Genomic DNA, 21,372 nt, shown 5'->3' on the forward strand with positions numbered 1-21,372 from the left:
CCTCCTTCCTGCTTTAGGCCTCTCCCTCCTGCTTTCGCTGAGCTTCTGTTCTTTGCCAGGTTCTCTGAGTATCTGCTAGCTTCTAATCAAAGCAGGTATTGGGATCTCCATTTACACACGAAGAAACAAAGTTATTGAGAGGTCAAGTCTTTTCTCCAAGTCCAAATCAGCCTTGATTTCTTTTGACTAATTCTTCCTTGGCCATGACTCAAGGCAAAACCAACTAGAATCCTGTGAGCAGGGAAGACAGTGACAGATCTGTCTGTGCTAGACTGGGGCCTGGTGTCTGGGGTAGAGGGAGAGCGACGGTGGATCAGCCCACGGGAAAAGACCTTGCTTTGGGCATCACGGAAGCCTGGCTTCAGCGGGGCCTTGGGGAAGACGGGGGAAATGCATGGCAAGCCCCTGACTTGGTGCCTACAAGCCAAGCGAGTGCTCTGCCCTTGAATGCTCTTTTGGCCTCTCCTTCCTTTGGTTCACGTTCGGGGCTATCCCCAAAAGAAGGCCTTTGACAAGCCAGTCAGCCTCGGCTGCAGCATTTCTGCTGTGCGCTGGCCCTGGGCTGGGCCTGGCTGGTGCAGAAGCCCAGACTCATTCCGCTGTCCAGCACATGGCCTTCGACGTGGTCACTGGGAGACAAGAACAGCACTGCAGGGGCCCCCTTGCACTGTGGGTGGGCTGGAGACCGTATGCAGTCCTAAAGGCAGGAGGGGCCCCAGAGAAGGGACTCCAGGAAACACCTGGTAAACTCCGTTTTACCCAGGACGGTGGGGCAGGCGTGCATCCCACTGGGAGCCTCAACAGCACTTGCAGTCTATCCCTGCTGTCTTTTCCTGGCCTCTCCTCCTGGCCTGGGAGAAGACTCGGGTGCCTCAGAGACATAGGGACAACCACGTGGGGCCATGGATGGGACCATCACAGCTCCAGGGTCTCCCTGGCTGGTCTCCCTGGCTCCTTCAGTCTGCTGTGCCCTTGGACCGGGGCACAGCTCAAACTGGCAGTCGGTGGAACTCAGGCCGGATCTGGGCTTCTGGGCCGGAGGTTCCGGGGGAGGCTGCCGGCTCTCGCAGGCTGGAGGGCAGACGCTCGGTTGCTCACAGAGTTTACACTGGCTGGTATCGGCTGCTCTGCCAGGTGAATACCATTTTGGCCTACCCAGCACAGCCCAGGGGTGGGGGGTATTGGCCGTGGCCCTCTCCTGAGCTGGGGTAGACCAGACCAGCACACGCCCTGGATCGGGTACCCCTGGGGCCCGCAGAGGCTGGAGAGGGTGAGAGGGGCTTCTCAGGAAAGCTTTTCCCCGAGCCTGTAGCCAGCCCAGCTCCCAGCGCTGAGTAAACATCAGAGATAGGATCGGGCGTAGCCAGGAAGGGTGGCAGGGTGCGGCCTGGGAGAAGAATGGCAGGATGTGGCACCGGGGCACCGTTCTGGGCACCCACGCCTCGGGCTATTGTTCGGGGCTGCCTGAGGCTCGCCACCCTCTGGGGCTTTGAGAGGAAGTGACATTCCCCAGGGACTCAGGCCCTGCCCCACCCCTGCCGTGGGGCTCTCTCTCCCTGGCGGTGCCCTTTGGCACCACCCACTCGGCGAGCCTGGGAGTGGGAGCCTGCAGTAGAGTGTACGTTTGGTGTGGGCCCTGTGGGGAAGTGTGGTCATGGCCCTCCTCGGGGGGTCTGCCTGTCTGCTCAGGCTGTCTTCCTGTACCCCAGGGTCTGAGTCACCCGTCATGCTCCGATGACTGGAATTTATCTCTATCTTTATCTGCATCTAGATATTTGCGGGGGGAGGGGGCTGTCGTTATAGAGGGAGGAAGGGCTAAGGGTGAAAACTTCTTTGATTCCAGTCCAGCTGGGCCAGGTCGTTGGCTGATTGGGAGAGGAAGCGGCTGGTGATTTGTTTTGGGTAGAAGGGGGCCTGTGCGCCGTGCTCCTGTGGGTGGGGGTCGGAGGGCCCAGGAGAGGGTTGGCTGCGGGGAGGAGAAAAGGGAGAGGACCGGCACCTGCAGTCAGCTTTGCCCTGGAAGAGCCGTGTTCTGAGCCGCTGGTCCTCGGGAGCACGGGTGCCTCTCTGTGCCTTGCGCTGGGCACAGGGTTTGGGGAGCCCAGGGCCTCTCTGCCACCAGCTCACAGACTCAAGGCTCTGCCCCATCAGGGGTGAGGATGGCTTGAACCGTCTCCCCCTATGAGGTCTTCACCTCTTACGGATGCTCAGGTGAGAGATAAGGCCGAGAGGGAAGGCGGCAGGGGGCCTGGGGAGTGGGCGCCCTAGAAGGGAAGGGTGGGCAGAGCAGGGGTGCTGATCCGTAGCCCAGCTGGTTTCGTGTCCCCATGCCTCTAGCTCCGAAGCAGGACTGTTGAAACTGGTCCTCCCTGAGCCTCAGTTTCTCCATTTATAAAATACGAGTAAGGCTGGGCAAGAGGGAGAAGACTGGGTTCCCAGGAGCACTTCCACCTGGCTAGGCGGCTGACCCCAGTGTCCTGTGGGTTTGTGGCCTCTGACCCGGACCTGGGGGGGGAGCTGGGGGAGCCCAGTAACTCAGAGCTCCTGTGCGCCTGGGGTCCTTGGGCTTCTAGGCCTCTGGAGACAGAGGTTAGGTGTGGTTGCTGACCTCAAACCTCCTGAAAAACCATGTGGGTAAGGGAAGCATGGAGCGTGCTTTTTTGAGGAAAGGGTAAAGGAATGGGAGGGGTTTTTTATTCTCGGAAAAGAAGAGACTTCAGGGAAGACTCCAATAGGCTCCAAAAGGTGTGGGAAGTGTTTCTTACCTGTCCCAAGGTAAAGGCAAAGGGAAATGGACCGGCTTTGGTGCTGGGGGGTTTAAGTCGCTCCTAGGAAGAGCTTAGATGGAAGGAAGAGGCGGCTGAGTTCGGGTGGGGGTGGGCCGTGTGCCGCAGAGAGCAGCTTCTCGTGCGTAATAACGCAGACGGTCTGACCGATGACGGTTCAACTTACGGTTTTTTGACTCTATGATGGTCAGGAAGCCATAGGCATTCAGTAGAAACCGTACTCGGAATTTTTATCTTTTCCCCGGGCTGGCGGTTACGCCGTACGGTGCTCCCTCGTGATGGTGGGCGGCGGTGGTTCCCAGGCAGCCACGAGACACAATGACTGTGCCTGTCTTCCACATTCAGGACAGTGTTCGGTAAATTACATGAGATACTGAACACTTTTATACGATAGGCTTGGTTTAGATGACCTTGCCCACTGTAGGCTAGTGTAAGTGTTCGCGTTCAAGGTGGGCTAGGCTAAGCCCGTGCCGTTGGGTGGGTTAGGTGGAGTAAATGCATTTTCGGCTTAACGATATTTTCAACTCACGATGGGTTTTTTGGGACATAACCCCATCATAAGTCGAGGAAGATTTGTAATAGCTGTTGCTTTATTATGTGCCCAGATCTGCCTTGTGCTATTTTGCCAAACTGTATTATACTCGGATTGTATGACTATTTATTGAGCACCTGCTGTGCTCCAGGCTCTGTGCTAGACTCGGGGGCTACATTGATGAGCAAAAACGGGTATGTTTCCACAGTGCCCTGGGGTGTGGGGTGTGGGGTGTGGGTGGGTTCTCACGCTACTGGGCCAGTCAGAAATTAATGAAGCATGTAAAGGTATCTTTACCAACTGTGATAAGTACCCCAAAGGCCAAGTTTATGGTGTCCTAAGAATGCAAAACAGGCACATATTATAAAGTCTGGAGTGTTAGTGGAAGACTCATCCCTTCATATTGGGTTTTCTTATTTTAATGAGGAGGAAATGAGTTCAGAGAGGTTAAGTCACTTGCTCCAGATAGCACAGCAATTGATTGGACAGAGTTGGCTTTTAGATGTGCCCAGGTCTGTCTCACCCCTGATAACTTTTTCTCTCAACCACCTGACTCTAGGAGCATCCTGGGCTATATGACAACTTAATGGATACCCTCTGTTAATTAATCTTCACGGGCACTGGTGAGATAGGGATTCTTATACCCATTATTCAAATGAGACCGAAGAAGCTCAGAGTTAATTAACGTGCTTAAGGTGACACACATCAGCTGGTGGCAGAGCAGGAATTTGAACCGAGGTTGGGGAACCCAAAATTGGACCACCCACCATCGTCCCCCAAATACCCTTGTCCTCCCAGCAGAGCCTGCAGAGGTGAAGTCACCCGTGCAGGGACATGAGCTGCAGAGTGGCAGAGCGGGGACTGCATATCAACTTCGTACCTGCCACCTGGTTCTCCGTTCTCTCCTCATTTAGTTTATCACATGCAGCTTTTGCTGTCCACTCAGAGAAAAGAGAGCAGCATGGTTAGGGTCCAGAGCTTGGCGCTGACCCTCTCCGAGGGACTCCCATCTCTGTGGGCAGGGAAAGGGGCTGCTCTTTGAGCAGGCCTGTGCTCTAGGAACGCGAGAGGGAGGGAAGGAGCTGCCCAAGGACCCTCTCCCCGCGCCCCCCCCGCCCCGAAACGTGAGACCCTGGGAGGAGCCCCTCAGGTCTAGGCTGTTGCTTCTCCATCAACAAATGGGTCCCAAGAGACCAACCGAGAGCCAGGGCCCAGTGCCCGAAGTTGAGGCAGACGCCTGTGGAAATGGAAGGGGCCTTGTCTGGGCAGCAGGATCTGGCCGGGTTATTTGGTGGGCACCATGCCCTGGTGAACAGACGGACACCTCCAAGCCAGCTTGGCTGGTCACTAGGAGTCCTTTTCTTTGTTGGGGGCGGGGCGGGGGCTGTGCCATTGGGAGCCCCAGGAGGCAAGCTCCCCAGTATAAAGATAATCCCCAGTGCCCAGCTGGAGGTACTCTTGGGGGTTAAGTGTGGGTAAAAAGGCCATCAGAGCTCAAAGGGAGATGTCCTAATGCAGCACTTTCCAACAGAAATACAACGTGAGCCTCATGCGTAATTTTAAATTCTCCAGTAACCACATGAAGAAGTGTAAAAAGAAACAAGTGAAAACAGTATTTTATTTAACTCCATGTATCCAAAACATTGTAATTTCAACATCTAATCAATAACCATTTATTAATGAGCTAGGTTACATTCTGGTTTTCATCCTAAGCCTTGGAAACTGGGGTGCAGTTGACACTTCCATTTGCACGGGAACTGGCCGATTACCGGCTCCGTGACCGCAGGTGGTGCGTGGCCATGGTGGGGTGGGCAGCGCAGTCCTAGAGTCAGTTAGGGCTGTTAATCACCTCCTCTGCCTTCCCCTTCAGCCCGGGGCGGCGTGGGGGAGGTGGATGGTGGCTCAGCCTGTTGCCCTGGGGACGCAGCGGCCCGGACCACCGGGGCCTCGGGTCCACGGACCGCTCCCCTGCGCCCTACTGCGCGGCCGGGGTCTTGGGCTGCAGTGGGAGAAAGGCTTTGAGGTAGGACCTGGAAGGCCCTAAGTTGGGGACAGGATGGAGGCGAAAACCCCTTAGGACCCGAGTGGGGAGTGAGGAGGTGCCCTGGTGGCCTGCCCACGCCCAGCGGAGCGGTGGGTGTGGGACGAGGTGGCGCGGAGCGGCCCGGGATCACAAGCGCACAGGCCCGCATTGTTCGCCTGTCACACTTCCTCTGGCTTTATTGCCTTTGTCCAACACCCTATTGTCTGGTTTCCTTTTGTCCCCCTTTCAGCCCCGCTGCCTTTTATTTTCCAGCCAGCCTGGTTGTTTTCATTTCTTTTGTCTGAAGTTCCTGAGAGGAAGGTTTTATTTTCAGCGGTTTGATTAATTCACAGCTTGAGCCCGGGGTTTGTTTGTTATGTAATTGCTGCCCTCAGCTTCGGGATAATACCCACCTCCCCGGCCGCCCCGCCCCTACGCCCCCCACCCCCCACCCCTGCCCGGGGCCTGGCTGGGCGCCCCTCCCTGTGCCCGGATGGGCCGAGCCGCCGGCTTCCTGGACGCTGGCCAGGCCCCTGCGTGGTGAGAGGGGACCCCGGGGCCCGACCCCGGAGCCTCTTCTCCCGGGCCAGCGTTCTTCGGGTCCGGTCTGCCCCACTCTCCTCACCCTGCAGTGCCCGTCCCGGCTCCCATGTCGGTCCCCAGGGCACCCCGCCCTTTGAAAGTGGCGGGAGAGGTCTGTTCTGGTTTAGATGGCATCAAATCAAATACACCTTATTCAACTATAATGTCCGTTCAGTTGTTTAATGTAAAATAGTGCACAGGGACTCCTGTTTCCAGCACAGGGCCTCACTCCTATGTTACAAGAAACATTTTGTTGTAGGGAGTTGACATGATACACGATATGCTACACCCGCAATTCAGTTTTTGTTTTTTTTTTAAAGATTTTATTTATTTATTTGAGAGAGAGAGAATGAGAGACAGCATGAGAAGGAGGAAGGTCAGAGGGAGAAGCAGACTCCCTGCCGAGCAGGGAGCCCGATGCGGGACTCGATCCAGGGACTCCGGGATCATGACCTGAGCCGAAGGCAGTCGCTTAACCAACTGAGCCACCCAGGCGCCCCGCAATTCAGTTTTAAGGGCTGTTTTGCTATATCTGATTTTTGCCTTACACTCCCCCCCAAAATGTGATGCCCATGCAAAAATGTTTAAATTTTTATTTAACAGTGCTTCTCAAACTAGTGGGTATCAGAATCACCTGAAGGGTTTGTTAAAATAGATTCCTGCTCTACCCACGGGGTTTCTGATTTGCAAGTGACCCTTGACTAACTCCCACGCAAGCCCCCAGGCCATGTTTGGACTGTGGGTCCCTTGTAGGGACTGCATTTCTACGGTGTTTTAACAAGGGGTGTTTACTAGTGCCAGGGGTGTTTACTAGTGCCGCGAAACATTCTAAACAGGTAAATTTTAGCAATTCCTAGTCCTCAGAACTGCCCATTTTACAGATGAGGAGACAGGTGTGGAGAGGTTCAGTAACTTACCTAAGGTCACATAGTGGGTGTAGGACCTACGGATACCTAGAACTTGCTGCTGGGTGTCCCCGCTGGTCTTGTCACAGTGATTTTCGATAGGGAGCAGGTGAGCTGGGGGCCACTGCTGCTTTGGCTGTGAGCCTGGCTTGACCACCAGCACTCACCCCCCAGGATCCTTAGCTCGCTCAGCTACTCCTGGTGTCCCAGGCAGTGGTGACAATGACACGGAGGGGGGGGGTGCTGGGGGATGCCGTGATGGGAGCAGGGGTGCAAAGGCTGCTTACAGCAGGGATTGCAAATGCCTACAGGGGCCAATGAGAGAGACTCTAAATGAGGGACTCTAGCTAGCTGAAAGAAAACATCTTTCTTCAAGCCCTACATCTCAGCCTGTTATTATCCTACTTTTGGTAGATACATGAATATAAAAAACAGTTCACTTTTATCTTTTCTCTAAGAGGAAAAAAAGGATAAATATATATATATAGGGTAGATGACACTTGGTTCCCCTTTTGGGGGTCAGTAGGGAATGGTAGGGACTAAGGAAAACTGGCCTGTCCATAAGGAGCACCTGCTACTTAATTCCAGGCCAGTTGTTGGCCCCAGACCAACTTCAAGAGAAGTTCAAATCCAGATTATGTGAGGTCTCGTGATTTTTAAATTTTGTTAGCTAATTACAAACACACACACACACACACACAGATACACACACATATATATGATTTTGACTTTGCTGGGCTCAGAAACTGCCAGTTGAAAATCTCTGCCCTCCTTTGGTGGACCATTCAGCCAACCAGCTCCAACATGGCAGTAGGCAGGACCTGCTGAAGGCTGGGCCCAGTTGGCTGTAGACCTTACCATTTAAGAAAAAAAAAAAAAGCACAGGACTGAAGAATATTTTTTTATTTTTTTCACTGTGGGTTCCAAATGGAAGTTTGCATTTGGTGAGGGTGGAATTGCCGTATCCACCATCAGTTTACCTCTGCTCCTTCTCCCTCAGGATGTCCATGAGGAGCCCTGGCTCTGCCCAGCTGGCCCCGGATGGCGTGGGCACCATGGTGAACTGCACTGTCAAGTCCGAAGGGAAGAAGGAGCCCTGCCATGAGGCCCTCCAGGGCTCGGCCACCGCAGCTGAACCCCAGCCTGGAGACCCAGCCCGGGCTCCCCAGGACGGTGCTGACTCCCAAGCTCCAGCCCAGGTGCCCGGCACTTTCCCCGGGGCTCCTGGGTCAGTGTCCCCGCTTTGCCTCCGTAGCCCACACCGACGTGCCATACCCGGCCTCTCCTTGAGGCTGGGCGGGCACCCACTTACCAAGCTGGGCAGACAGGAGGCAGCACCGTCTGTCTCTGGGGCAAGACTTCGGCGGGTGGGGAGGGGCTGCCAAGTTCAGTCAGGCCACCTGTCTGAGTGGTACGTGGCCTCGCTCCTGTGCTTGCTCACCCGTGTGTGACCAGTCCTTACCTCTGAGGACTAGTTGGAGAGACAGGATACATCTGCTCAAAGTTTATCTACCATATGATTTGAGAAAATCAGCCTTATTACCCGAGCTTGAGATCAACCACTGTTAAAGACAATACAATTCCTCATCCTTAAGATGAAGGCGTTCTGAACATGAGCAGGAAGGATTCTTGCAGTTCTTAAAAATCCCGATTCCATGCAAGAGCTGCAGAAAGGGTAATATGTAACTAAAACCAAATGAATGAAAATGAGAATTTTAGGGCCCTGAGGAAGGATCCAGCCTGGAGGGGCCTGTGGGAGGGGTTAGGGGGTGGGGTAGTGATGAGGGAGACTTCCTGGAGGAGTAGCACCCCGAATTAGGCCTTAAAGAATGGAGAGGACTCTGGTGAGGAGAATTGGCGGGGGTGGTGTCCTAAGGAGGGGTGGGGTGGTGTCCTAAGGAGGGGTGGGGGGGGTCCCAGGAGTCACCCACCCAGCTGCAGATAAGGCTGTGTGCAAGGAAGTGGTGATTAATAGCTCGCTGGCCTCGACTGCAGCAGCGAACCTCATTCACGTGCGTTCACGTCCTTGATCCCAGCAACAGTCCTGACAGGGGAGGTATTAGTATTTCCATTTTCAGAAGAGGGAAGTAAGTCAGGTTCAGAGAAGTTCAGAGTCTCATGTGGGATCAAGCGCCTCGTGAGTCACTGAGCCGGGACCGAGATCCAGGTCTCTGATCTGCAAACCTGTGCCTTCACTATATCCAGCAAAGCCAAAGGTTGGGAAGGTTGGGGGGGGGGGCCCTACCCGGGGGGCTGGGTGTGCATCCCCGGGCTACTCGATTCCCCCTGCAGTCTGCCCCCTTCTCTTGAGGGTGACAGTGACATTCAGTGTGTATTGTAGGATTGCAGCTCCCCTGAGAGCAATGGGTCCCCGGAACCCAAGAGACTGGGAGCTTCTGAGGCCGCCTCTGGAAGCCAGGAGAAGCTAGACTTCAACCAACATTTAAAAGAAGGTAAGATTAGTCTAGGGGCGCCTGGGTGGCTCAGTCGTTAAGCGTCTGCCTTCGGCTCAGGTCATGATCCCAGGGTCCTGGGATCGAGCTCCGTATCAGGCTCTCTGCTCAGCGGGGAGTCTGCTGCTCCCTCTGCCCCTCCCCCACTCATGCTTGCTCTCTCGCTCTTGCTCTCAAATAAAATCTTGGGGGGAAAAAATTAAAAAGCAGGGTAAGATGTCTGCCCAGGTTGGAGGTGGGCGTGGGGTGGGAGGTGCTAGGACTTCTGCTTTTCATCCCTTTGGTATCTTCTAGTCGTGCCGGCCATCGAGAAGCTGCTGTCCAGTGACTGGAAGGAGAGGTTTCTGGGAAGGAGCTCTGTGGAAACCAAAGATGTCAAAGGTGAAGGCCCATGTGGGTAGGCAGGGGAGGATGTCTGAACCCTTTCCCTTCTCCTAGCTGGGCCATGCGGTCTGGGCCTATACGGCAGTTTGGGGGGCTCTTAGTCCCCTCCTACCTGGCCTATGCCCTCCTGGCTCCTACCTGGCCCTGGCGGTCAGCACCATCCCTCCCCTGGGGACTGAGTGTTCATCTGGCCTCTTGGCAGGAGAGGCCTGGTGGGAATCCCATTCCACGAGTATGGATTTGGACTCTTTTTTTTAAATAAGATTTTATTTATTTATTTGACAGAGCACAAGTAGGCAGAGTGCAGGCAGAGGGAGAGGGAGAAGCAGGCTCTCTGCTGAGCAGAGAGCCCAATGTAGGGCTCAATCCCAGGACCTAAGGATCATGACCTGAGCCGAAGGCAGCCACTTAACCGACTGAGCCACCCAGGCGCCCCTGAATTTGGACTCGTACAGGGACCCTTGTGACCTCAGGCAGGTCACTGCCACTTCCCAGATCTAACTGTATCTAACTATATCAAACAAGCTGGACGTGCCCTTTCACTGCTGAAAATTAATTCTAGGCCACCGGGACCTCACTAACTGAATTCAAGGGCTGCTGCTTGGTTCGTGAGCGTCGCTGTTTTCCCAGTGTGGTCAGTCACACCCCCAGGGGGAGCTTTAAAACCGTGCCAATGCCCAGGCTCCATTCCACCTGCTGAATGTGAACCCCAGGGGCTGGGCACTGGGCCTGTGTATTTGTCGAAGGCTCCCTGAGTGATTCTGAGGCGAGTGGCCTGCAGCCTGGCCCGGCTGCGTCTGTCATGAGCTCAGCGGGAGGGCAGGAAGCAGTGGTCCTTTTGGGTGAGGGCCGTGTGCCGGATTCTGGACTAAGCCTTACCTTCATTATCTTAGCCTCACGGCACCCCTGTGAAGGGACCGTTCTTGTGCTCATTGATAGACTAAAAAAGACGAAGTGCAGAGAAGTCGGTTACTTGTCCCACAGCCCCGGGACAGCCTCCTGTGGGATAGTCATCCACGCTGACCCTGCATCTCAGGGCACTTGAGGACCTCTGAGAAGTGATGTGGGACTGAGATGTGTCCCACTGTCTGCATTTCCAGGGGCTGGAAGCAGCGGGTGGGGACCTTCTAGGGCAGGTGGTCGTCAGAAGGCAAGCAAGCCCCCTCTGGGGCAAGGATCGTGTCTCCATCCTCTGTCACTTGGCCCCTAACAGGGGCCTGGGAGGTAGCAATTGCCCAATGAACGTCAGATGGGTGGGTGGATGCGTGGGTGGACAGATGGACAGAAAAACAACAATTCTCACCGGTGGCCATTTCATCGTGGAGCAGGAACCCAGGAGAGCCTGGCAGAGAAGGAGCTCCAGCTCCTGGTCATGATCCACCAACTGTCCACGCTGCGGGACCAGCTCCTGACGGCGCACTCGGAGCAGAAGAACATGGCTGCCATGCTGTTCGAGAAGCAGCAGCAGCAGATGGAGCTGGCCCGGCAGCAGCAGGAGCAGGTAGGTCCCGCTGGGTGTCCGGCTGCCTTGCTAGGGGAGAGGGGGTCTATCGGGGCCTGGAGGGGAGCACTGTGGGGGCAGACCTGGTAGTGCAGGCCGAGCGAGGCTGGGCGGGGGGGCAGGCCCGGGAGGGGCCATGGGCAGGGGCCCCAGGCTGGCTGTGACTCGGCCCTGGGGGGAGCCAGGGGGTGGAAGGGGCCTGCGGGGCTCTGCGAGGGAGCACCCGCCTCACCTCCCACTCACCTCCCGCCTCACCTCCCGTGGCGGCCTCAGAGGAGAGTGAGCTCCCTGCAAAGGGAGAACGCACTCTGAAGGTGGACTGTCCTGGTGCTTGCCCTGCTCAGGGCACGGAGGGCACGGCGCGGCAGGCCCCGGGCTGGGGCTAATGTCCGTGACCTCCCCCCTCCCCTGCTCTTCCCTGCTGCCAGATCGCTAAACAGCAGCAGCAGCTGATTCAGCAGCAACATAAGATCAACCTCCTCCAGCAGCAGATCCAGGTAAAGAGGGGGGTGGCCAGAGGCGCAGCGGGTGACGCCAGGGACGGAGGGACGGGGTGCAGAGTAAGCAGAATCACTCGGGCATGGCCCCGAGGAGGGGGCTCATTTCCACTCTGGCCCTGTGCCCCCGTCGTCTTCCTCTGTTTTAAGGGAGGGGCCAGAGTACCTTCGTCCCCAACTGGGGCTGAGCTGAGGGCAGGTAGCGGGAGGTGATGTGGGGTCTGGTGGAGCCTTTCGAAGACTGGTCCTGTACTGGTCTGCATGCCTCCCGTGTCTGGGTCCCCATGCCGTGTCCTGGGCTGAGCTGTGTGGGCCCCCAGGGACTCACACAGGGTTTCTTTGCTCTCAGCAGGTCAACATGCCTTATGTCATGATCCCGGCCTTTCCCCCGAGCCACCAGCCTCTACCTGTCACCCCCGATTCCCAGCTGGCCTTGCCCATTCAGCCCATCCCCTGCAAACCAGGTGAGTGGGGGTGGGGGTGCAGCCGTTAGCAGAGGCTGTCCTAAGGTCCCTGAAGGAGCCCCGGACCGTGCTCATGCATTCCTTTACCATGTGGCCTTCCTGGGCCTCGCTTTTGGATCTGTCCAGTGGAAGAAGAATCCCTTCTTTCGGAACTTCACTGGGAGAATGAACAGCAATAGCACTTGAACACCATGAAGTACTTGGCAGATGTAAGCGGATGTGGCCGATTTAGATGCAGTGTCCCCAGCTCTGGTCCCTTTACTGGACCAGAATAGTAACATCTTGGACATTCACTGAGGTGTCTACATTTCCCAGACTCTCACTCTTGTCTCTACCCCAACCGTGCCCCTTCTGCCCCGCCCCCGAAATTCAGCAAACACAGACTGAGCGCCAACCACCTGTCAGACGCTGTGTTGTCAGGTGGCCACGGGGTGGGGGAAGGGTGATGATAAAAATGGACGTTGAGCTCCAGGAATTTATGGTCTCAGCAGGGAGAAAGGATGCCAGTAACTGGGGAATCTGGGAAGGCTTTCTAAGGAGGTCAGAAATTAGTTGGTGCCCAGGAGGTAGACTGAGGGGGTGAAGCTGGGAGCTGAGGGTGGAAGGCAGTCTGAGGCAGAGGGCCAGGAGCCTGCGGCCAGAAGCTGCAGAGGGTTGGAGTTGAGGGGAGCGCATGACTGGGTGGTCGTGGGACAGGCCGGTGAGGGAATTTATTTTGTAGAATGCAATCATGCTTGAACGATTGAACGGAGGGTGTGTTGTCATATACCGACTGGGTGATGGGGAACAGAGAGGGACGGGGTACCAGCTGGAGCGGGGACCAGTGGGGGGCTGCTGAGGGGCTTCTGGGGACAGCATGACAGCCTGCACTCGGGCAGAGGTGGTGGGACAGAGGCACAGATGGAATATGTAGGCCGTGATCATGGATTCCTGGTGAAGGGTCATGGGACAGGGCAGGGATGTTGCCCATAGCTGCCCCAGGAGTGGGGACAGCTTTTAGGTCGAGCCCCTCTGGTCCACCATCCCTGTTCCGTGTGCGAGAGCAGGTAGGTGAGTTCCTGTGGGCCTGCCACCAAGGCCTGTGGGCTATGGGCACAGTTCGTGGGTCACGGACTCTGCTCCTGCCTCATTCTACACCAGGCACTCTGGGTGGGGGGACACAAAGGACTGAAAAAGTTAGGCCCTGCCTTCCAGGAATTTTCCACCTGGGGAGGTAGGGAGTTTAGGAAGGGGGAGCAGGCCAGCAGCACAAACCCACTGCAGCTCTGGGTGAATAGAGCTGCTGGAGTGAGGAGGGCAGGGCCTGGTGGGGGCGTTGGGGTGCATCTGAGCCCGTGCCTTCTGGACAAGGGAGGCAGGAAACAAGCTGTGGAAGACCTCAACTGGCCAGACTGCCACCCGCTTTGTTGGCTCCAGAATCCTAGTAACCAGGGGGCCTGGAGGCTTCCAGAGGGCCCTTCCCCAAGCTGAGTGCATCACGCCTCTCCTTAGCTCACAAGCCCTAGATGGTGCCCTGTCGCCTACAGCATGGAGTCCACAAACTCCCAAGGTTGCCTGTCACGGCCAGTTTCCTTTCCCATGCCTTGGCTCTCACCTCCGTGCTCGCCCTCCGCCTGCCCACCCATAGCCACTAGCCCACCTCTTGCCGCTCCTCCCAGGAAGCCTGCTCCGGGCACCCCAGCTGGAACCAGGTTCTCTGGCATGCCACCCATGCAGCCTGTATCCCTACTGACCATGTGGTTAGTGACTTGTGTCCGCGGCTTAGCTCTCCACCTGAACGGCCAGCTCCGTGATGCTGGGCTGGGTTGAGGGTGAGCGAGGTGGGCGCGGTAGGATGGAGAATGGAGAAGGTGGGTGCCACGTAAAGGGGAAAGCATGGGCTATGGAGTCTCAAGGACCTGTGGACCTGGATTCACAGGTCCTTGTTCCCATTTCTGAGCTACGTGGGCAACCCATTTTTCATCTGCTTAGTCTCCGCTTCTCTGCAAAACGGGGTGATGTACCGAGCCCCTGTTGTATGCTACTCACTAGGGATTACTGTGAGCTACTGCAGGAGACAGGCTAACACGCGGGGAGCGGCTTTCAGACCTGCACGTAGTAGGTACGGACCACGAGTATCCGTAGAGTGAGCAGGTGTACCTGGCCTCGGGTCACCATTGTGTTGGACCCCGAGGCTCCGGGGGTTGGAAAGGGCAGGAAAAAGGTGAAGATGCGGACCAGCGGGCGGGGCAGCGGGGGATGAGGGCATGGGAAGCCTTGGCACTCTGGGGCTGGGGAAAGCCGTGGCTGGAAGCCGACTGGGCCAGCTTCGAGCTTCTGTCCCCTTGGTGCTGCTGGGACCTCGTCAAGCAGGCCGTCTGCTGTTCTGTGCTCATCCAGGACTTTTCTCCTTGCCGCCTTTTCCGTAGTGGAGTACCCCCTACCGCTGCTGCACAGTCCCCCTGCCCCCGTGGTGAAGAGGTCCGGGGCTGTGGCTGCCCACCACCCCCTGCAGGTACTGCTCCACCCCTCGCCTGGGATGGCTGGGGCTGCCTGCCTGGCGGGTGGTGGGGCCCTCCGTCCTTGTTCACCTGTTCCTGCGTCTCCTTGTCTGTTCCCGGTACGCCTGTCTTTCTCGCTGTTACCACGTGTCCCCTCTGTCCCTCCGTGGGGGGGGGGGTCTCCTTCAGTGTCTCTCTCAGCCTCTGATCTCTGGGTCTCCCTCAGGAGCCCTCCCAGCCTCTGAACCTCACGGCCAAGCCCAAGGCCCCCGAGCTGCCCAATGCCTCCAGTTCCCCCAGCCTGAAGATGAACAACTGTGGGCCCCGCCCCCCCAGCCATGGGGCCCCCACGCGGGACCTGCAGGCCAGCCCGCCCAGCCTGCCACTGGGTAAGCTTCCTGCCAGGAGGGCGTCTTATGACCCTGGGCATGTCCTTCCCTTTGTGGGTTACAGGTTTCTGGAAAACAAGGGTTAGACCTGCTGTCTTTGGCCTCTTTGTTTCCACACTTAGTGCCTCAGAAGCTCCCTTACCTCCTGCCCCCCCCCCCAGATCTGACTGGGCACCCCCACGTCAGGGATCCAGGCCACGGAGTCGCACAATTTCAGGGAGTGCAAGTCTGCATTCTAGTCCGTTGGCACACGGGGAAACAGCCAGTGTAAACAGCGCCCCCTTGGGGATGTGCAGTGCAGAGGGGCGAGAGGGGATGCCAACCCCCTGTGAACAGGGTTACCTCTCTACGAACCCTCAGCCTCCCCTCAGCCTCCCCGCTTCTCCCATAGGCTTCCTTGGTGAAGGGGACGCTGTCACCAAAGCCATTCAGGATGCTCGACAGCTGCTGCATGGCCACAGTGGGGCGTTAGAGAGCTCCCCCAACGCTCCCTTCCGCAAGGTATGGGCCCCCCACTCCCCTGCACCGGGGCGCAGGGAACCACCAACAGACGGTGGCTGGGGTGGAAGACTCAAGTCTGAGGCCACCAGAGGGAGGGGTGGAGGGAGGGCAGTGGGGTGATGCAGAGAGGCCGATGTAGATTTCCTCTGTCAACCCCAGGACCTCATCAGCCTGGACACGTCCCCGGCCAAGGAGCGGCTGGAGGAGAGTTGTGTGCACCCCCTGGAAGAAGCCATGTTGGGCTGCGACATGGACGGTAGGACCCCGGGCTGGTGGGCAGGAGGGCCCGCCTCTGCTTCCCACGGGGGCCAGGGTGGGTCAGGTCGTCTCTGTCCCTGATGCCTTTTCTCCCATAGTCTGTCTCTGGAGTCCCCTCGTGTGTCTGTCCCTTGTCAGTCCCCGGCTGGGCCTCTGCGGAGGTCTTGCTGCTGGTGTCCAATGGCGGCTGTGGGAGCCCCGCCATCGCCCCCTAGTGATCAAGTAGGAGATGACTGCCAGTCGCGGAGGCCTCTCCTTCCTTACCCCAGAGGAGCCGCCCCGCCTGGCTGACTCCACCCCTGTCCCCCAGGCTCCCGCCACTTTCCTGAGTCCCGCAGCAGCAGCCACATCAAGAGGCCCATGAATGCCTTCATGGTGTGGGCCAAGGATGAGCGACGGAAGATCCTCCAAGCCTTCCCGGACATGCACAACTCGAGCATCAGCAAGATCCTGGGTAAGGGCCAGTGGTGGGGAGTCTGGGAGCTCTCAGGGCTCCAGGAGACAGTTGTCAGGATGATGACCTTCAGAGGAGTCTGGGGTACAGGGGTCAGGCCGGATGTGCGGAGGCTGGGTCCTGGGGTTTTGTATCATCATAGGGCTCTTTGGTTAGCACCTGCACCTAAGAACTCAGGCGTGCGTGCGCGCGTTCTTTAGCCCCTGATCTCTCCCTAACCTATTCTGCTGTTGGTCCAGACCCTTGGAACTCTGCCTCTGGCAAGAAAGAGGAAGGACTGGTGTTCTCGGGCTATCCTTTTTTTTATTTATTTATATATATATATATATATCTACACCCAACATGGGGCTCAGACTCATAAATAAGAGTCAGATGCTCTTCCGACTGAGCCAGCCATTGCCCCAGTAGAAAGGTTTTTTTAAAAAATTCTATGTCCTGACTGGAGGTCAAGGAGGGATGTAGGGCAGGCGGGGCTAGAAGCTGGCAGTTGTCTTCAAGATGGAGGCTCTTGTCTCTTGTCAACCGAGACAGTTGACAAGGTATTTTGTCTTAAGCAGGAGGCCGGGGGGGCTGTTCTTTTGTTTATGCAAATCATGCAGACCAGAGGCCTCCCAGAAGTTGCTGGGTAGTCTGGGACGTGGTAGCACGTGCCAGCTTCATTCATTCATTTGCTCAAGGGACCTCCAAGGAGCACCTGTGTTGGGCCAGGTCCTTGCTAAATGTCGGCACATAGATCACCTCATGGACTCACCTGGGGACCCAAGTCTTGGGGCCTGCAGGGGGGCTGGGGATGGTGGGCAAAACCCCACACTGACCGCCCACCCCGGGGCCCGGGCCAGGCTCCCGCTGGAAGTCCATGACCAACCAGGAGAAGCAGCCGTACTACGAGGAGCAGGCGAGGCTGAGCCGGCAGCACCTGGAAAAGTACCCCGATTACAAGTATAAGCCCCGGCCCAAGCGCACCTGCATCGTGGAGGGCAAGCGGCTCCGGGTGGGCGAGTACAAAGCCCTGATGAGGACCCGGCGCCAGGACGCCCGCCAGAGCTACGTGACCCCGTGAGTTGCGCCTCCCTGGGTGGTGGGGACCGTGCACGCGTCCCTGCGCTGCGCATGCTGATGCTGGTGTGTGGCGGCCTTCGTCGGGGTCTCCGGGGGTGCTGTCTGGCCTGGAGCGCACGTGTGCGTGGGCGTCGTGTGTCTCCCGGGGCCCACCCGTGGGGCTGCAGGGGTGTGGGGTATGGGTTTGTACCTGACTGGGGGGCGCTGGCCACGTGTACCTGGAGGAAAACGTGCCTGTGAGTTACAAACTCCATGAAAAAATTCAGGGCTACTAAAAACAAAGGTGCTTCTCATACAGGGGGTGCCTGACTTGTCAGAAGCAAGCACTTTCGTGGATTCGTGTAAACGGGAACCCCCCTGGGGCATTTAAGTCTATCGCTTCCTAATGCTGATTCCCACACGTTCCCCCGGGAGTATCTATGGAACATGCTGCCGACCCTGAGGCCGCACATGCGTGCTGGGCTGTGGCTGACCGTGAATGTGGCCATCAGAAGGCAGCCGGGAGGGGGTGGGGGGGGTGGGGGGGTGGAGTGTGTGTGTGGTGTCAGAGCGAAAGCGTGGTGGTGGGGTGGGAGGGCACAACCCCAAAGCGGGTGGGGGGAGCTTTATGGGGGTGCAAAGTGAGGGTCCTTCTGCAACGTGCCTCTTCTCTGCCCTGCAGCCCCCAGGCCGGCCACCTGCAGATGAGCTCTCCCGACGTCCTGTACCCTCGGGTGGCAGGCATGCCCCTGGCTCAGCCCCTGGTGGAGCATTACGTGCCCCGGAGCCTGGACCCCAACATGCCTGTCATCGTCAACACTTGCAGCCTCAGGGAGGAGGGCGAGGCCACGGAAGACAGGCACTCAGTGGTGGAGGGTGAGCTGTACCGGTACAGCGAGGACGAGGACTCGGAGGGCGACGAGAAGAGCGACGGGGAGCTGGTGGTGCTCACAGACTGATCTGAGTGGGGTGGGCTCCTCCCGGGGAAGACCCGGCCCCCAGCCCATGGGCGCAGCCAGCCGGCCTGGACTCTGTTGGTACTTGGACTTGGGCCTGCCCGGGAGAGGGGCACAGCTGTGCACTTGTAGATAGCCTCCTGGGGGGAGATGCCCCCCCACCAGCCCTGCGGCCGCGCCCAGGGAACTGCTGGCCTCACCGGGCAGGACCTGTAGAGTGGTTGGGGGCTGAGCGCCTTGGCCCATGGGGCCCATGGCCAGCAGACACTGTATGACCCTCCCCTCCTGCAGGTCTCCTCACCCCAGGGGTATGGCAGCTCCAGACCTGTCGCCCTGGGGCCACATGCTTTGTTTCCATTCTTGTCCTGGCTGGACCAGCCCCCGTAGGACCAACCCCGCCCCCCCATGCCCCCCCCTCCACTCCCACATCGCTCCTCTATCACAGGATCACTTTGTGCAAAAAGGTCTGGCTGTCCCTCGCTGTCTCGATCTTCTGCCCAGCCTGTCGTGCCTCTGGCTGCGGAGTATAGATGTGTGCGCGTGTTTGTGTGTGTGTGTGTGCGCACACGCACACGCGTGTTTCCATCTGTTCACTCATCGCGCAAGGTATTTATTGAGCACCTGCTCCGTGCCAGGCACTGTTGCTGAGTTCCTGTGGGTGTCTCTTGATACCACTCTTGCTTCTCTGGGGGCCTCTCCGTGCTTCACTGTCCCCAAATTGCTACCTCTTTGTCAGTCTGGGTGTCTCAGGTTCTGTGTGTCCTTGTGTGTGTTTCTGTCCTCGTTTCTCTGCAGGGCTGTTCTTCTGTCTCCCTTTCTTGGGGTCTGCGCCTCTGCCCTTTTGACACCGCTGGCCAGTCTGGGTTTCTGTAAGGCCCCTGGTCAGCCCCGGGGCCCACCAGCCGCCCTGACCTCCCCTGCCTGTCCCTTCACTCCCTCCCTGACTCTCCCCTGCCGGGCCGTTCCCACAGAGCCATTTTTAGCTCAGAGCAACATGGGAATGTGCTCAGCCTCCAAGGGGCTCTGTCTTCGTGCCCCAGCCCCTGGTCCCAGCCTGAGTGCCGGGAGTTGGGGACAGGAGGATTGATGGTGCCCCCCTTCCTGACAGTTGACAGAAGCCCTGGAGAGCCAGGGCTCCTCATGGCAGCTGGTGAGTAGGGAGTGGAAGGGGGGGCTCCCCATTCTTGGGTTGGTGAGGATAAGACTCTGCCCCTCTGCCTGCTCCTTTCCCCTCCCCCACTCACACTGGGGAACTTGCCTCAGCTCCTGCTCACATGGACAAATTATTTCCCTAAGAAAAATCCCACTGGCACCTGACTCCACAAAGATCCTGAACAGCCCTTGGGTCAGGGTGGGAAGGGAACCCCAAACCCCACAGGGGCAGATGTGGCATCTGTGCCTAACCGCCCCCCCCCCAATCTCCCCTTCCTCTCCATCCCCCCCTTCCCTCAAGCCCAACTTCTCTCCAGGCTGTTTCTTTTTTTTATGACTGTAAACATAGATAGTGCTTTATTTTGTTAATAATAAGATAATGATGAGTAACTTAACCAGCACCTTTCTCCTGTTTACACTTGGGGAATTTTTTTGTTTTCTGTTGGCATAATAAAGACAGACCATTTCAGAATCTGATTCTTACTTCGGTGGTGGTGGGGGGTCGGGGGGAGCGGGGAGGCTGGCCTGGAGCCTGAATTCCTAAATGTGCCGCCAGCCCGGGCACCACTGCCCCCTTGTGGCAACTCCGGGGAGCTTCGGGCATGGGATCTGGGAGCAAACCTCGGAGGCCAGTGAAGCCCAGGCCAAGCCTTTGGAGTGACAGATGCCACCCAGAGAGCCTGCACCCCAGAGAAGACCCTGCCCCTGCCTCCATGAGGTAAGCTAGACTTCACCACACATTGTCTACCCCCGTCCTAAGAAAGAAGGCAGTAGTGAGAGCACCGGAAGCAGTCAGGAGGCCAGAACTAGCCCCATGGCCTCTGCTGGGAGGTGGGTGTCAGGTCTCCCCTCCGGGCTTCGTCCTCCTCTGAAAACACGGAGGTTAAGCCTTCACCGTAGTTCTTATCTCCTTTTGGAGATAGGAGCCCAGTGAATACCTAAGGGAAGTGGTGGACCCTCCTCCCAGGAAAGGACTCCCATGGGTGCCCTGAGCCCATTTAGGAGCCCTCCAGGCTACTGAGTAATGAAGCAAGGTCGCTAACGATGTGCTTCAGGGCTCGATGACCTTTGTTTTGAATGAGGATTTCAAAGGCGTACCACACTAAGAGAAATAACAGCCCCTAGACTTAAGTTTTAGTTTGTCATCAGCCCTTTTAACAGTGATCAACAAAAGGACCAACTCTTATCAAACATTAATCCCATTGTATGGAATGGGGGCAGCAAAGCTGAAGGGTAATTCTAGTGGAAGAGTGAGAATTGGGTTGGATTAATAGAGGTCGTGTGTTCACAACCAGGGAGATAGGAGAGGGTGGGGGTGAGAGAAGTTAGGTGTGGTTCATTCCAGGGCCTCTAACTGGGGAGTGAAGACCCCCCCCCTCCCCAGGAATTAGGTCCTGGCATTTTGGCTGCTGGCCTTTGCGGGTTCTTCCCAGAGCTTTAGGCCTCCTCATCTTATCTCAGGCAGGGTACAAGCACAGCCCAGCCTCCCTGGCCCCCCAGGAAAAGACCCAGGTGGTCCTTGAGGAGCATGGCTGACTGCGGCACCTGCCCTCTAGTGGTCGTGGGGAGAATTGCTCATTTTAACTTGGCACTGTCCTCCCACCCTTCAGACTCCACTACCTCCCACACTGTGTTCCTAACCAAATCAGGGCAGTCTGTCTGGACCCTCCCAGCCAGGCTCACCCTCATTCCCTGCCAGTCCTGAGTTATTCTCACTTCCCTATTCCCAGGTCCTCTGTGGCTTCAGGGGAGCCTGGGGCCAATACTGTCGTCCTCCCACTCTAGGAACCCTTGTCCTGCCCTCATTCCAGCTGCTGGGATGGAATCACATGCCCTGCATGCTTTTAAGATGGACAGTGCCCTCCACGAGGACCTCTGGTTGGTACCCTGGAGCCCGATCCCTCCTGTCCCAGGAGAGGCAGGATAGGGTCAGGTAGGCAGTGAGGCCAGGAACAGAAGGTCCTGGTCATTACCAGGAGGCTGGGGCCTTCTCTGCCCTCTCTTTGCAGGAGGCACA

General features: G+C 57.4%; 1 protein-coding gene across 6 annotated transcripts in view; it reads left to right on the top strand.

The window, feature by feature from the left end:
• SOX13 (SRY-box transcription factor 13) overlaps nt 1–19,827 on the top strand; it is a 44,920-nt gene extending 25,093 nt beyond the window's left edge. For 4 of the 6 annotated variants that reach the window (XM_031026215.2, XM_031026216.2, XM_081825034.1 and 1 more), the window contains exons 2-14: nt 7,829–8,027; nt 9,170–9,281; nt 9,576–9,662; nt 10,994–11,166; nt 11,595–11,663; nt 12,013–12,127; nt 14,536–14,621; nt 14,834–14,996; nt 15,388–15,497; nt 15,657–15,753; nt 16,066–16,209; nt 17,049–17,265; nt 17,930–19,827. In XM_031026215.2, coding sequence (XP_030882075.1) covers nt 7,830–8,027; nt 9,170–9,281; nt 9,576–9,662; nt 10,994–11,166; nt 11,595–11,663; nt 12,013–12,127; nt 14,536–14,621; nt 14,834–14,996; nt 15,388–15,497; nt 15,657–15,753; nt 16,066–16,209; nt 17,049–17,265; nt 17,930–18,206 — 1,848 coding nt within the window. In that variant the 5' untranslated portion in view covers nt 7,829 and the 3' untranslated portion in view covers nt 18,207–19,827. Of the gene's footprint in view, nt 1–1,886; nt 2,212–7,828; nt 8,028–9,169; nt 9,282–9,575; nt 9,663–10,993; nt 11,167–11,594; nt 11,664–12,012; nt 12,128–14,535; nt 14,622–14,833; nt 14,997–15,387; nt 15,498–15,656; nt 15,754–16,065; nt 16,210–17,048; nt 17,266–17,929 lie in introns of those variants that run through there. The other 2 variants (XM_031026213.2, XM_031026214.2) reach the window with 2 other exon arrangements.
• Nucleotides 19,828–21,372: the final 1,545 nt, after the last annotated feature.

The sequence above is a fragment of the Leptonychotes weddellii genome, chromosome 6, assembly GCF_054177405.1.
Source record: "Leptonychotes weddellii isolate Sample4059 chromosome 6, ASM5417740v2, whole genome shotgun sequence".
NCBI lineage: Eukaryota > Metazoa > Chordata > Mammalia > Carnivora > Phocidae > Leptonychotes > Leptonychotes weddellii.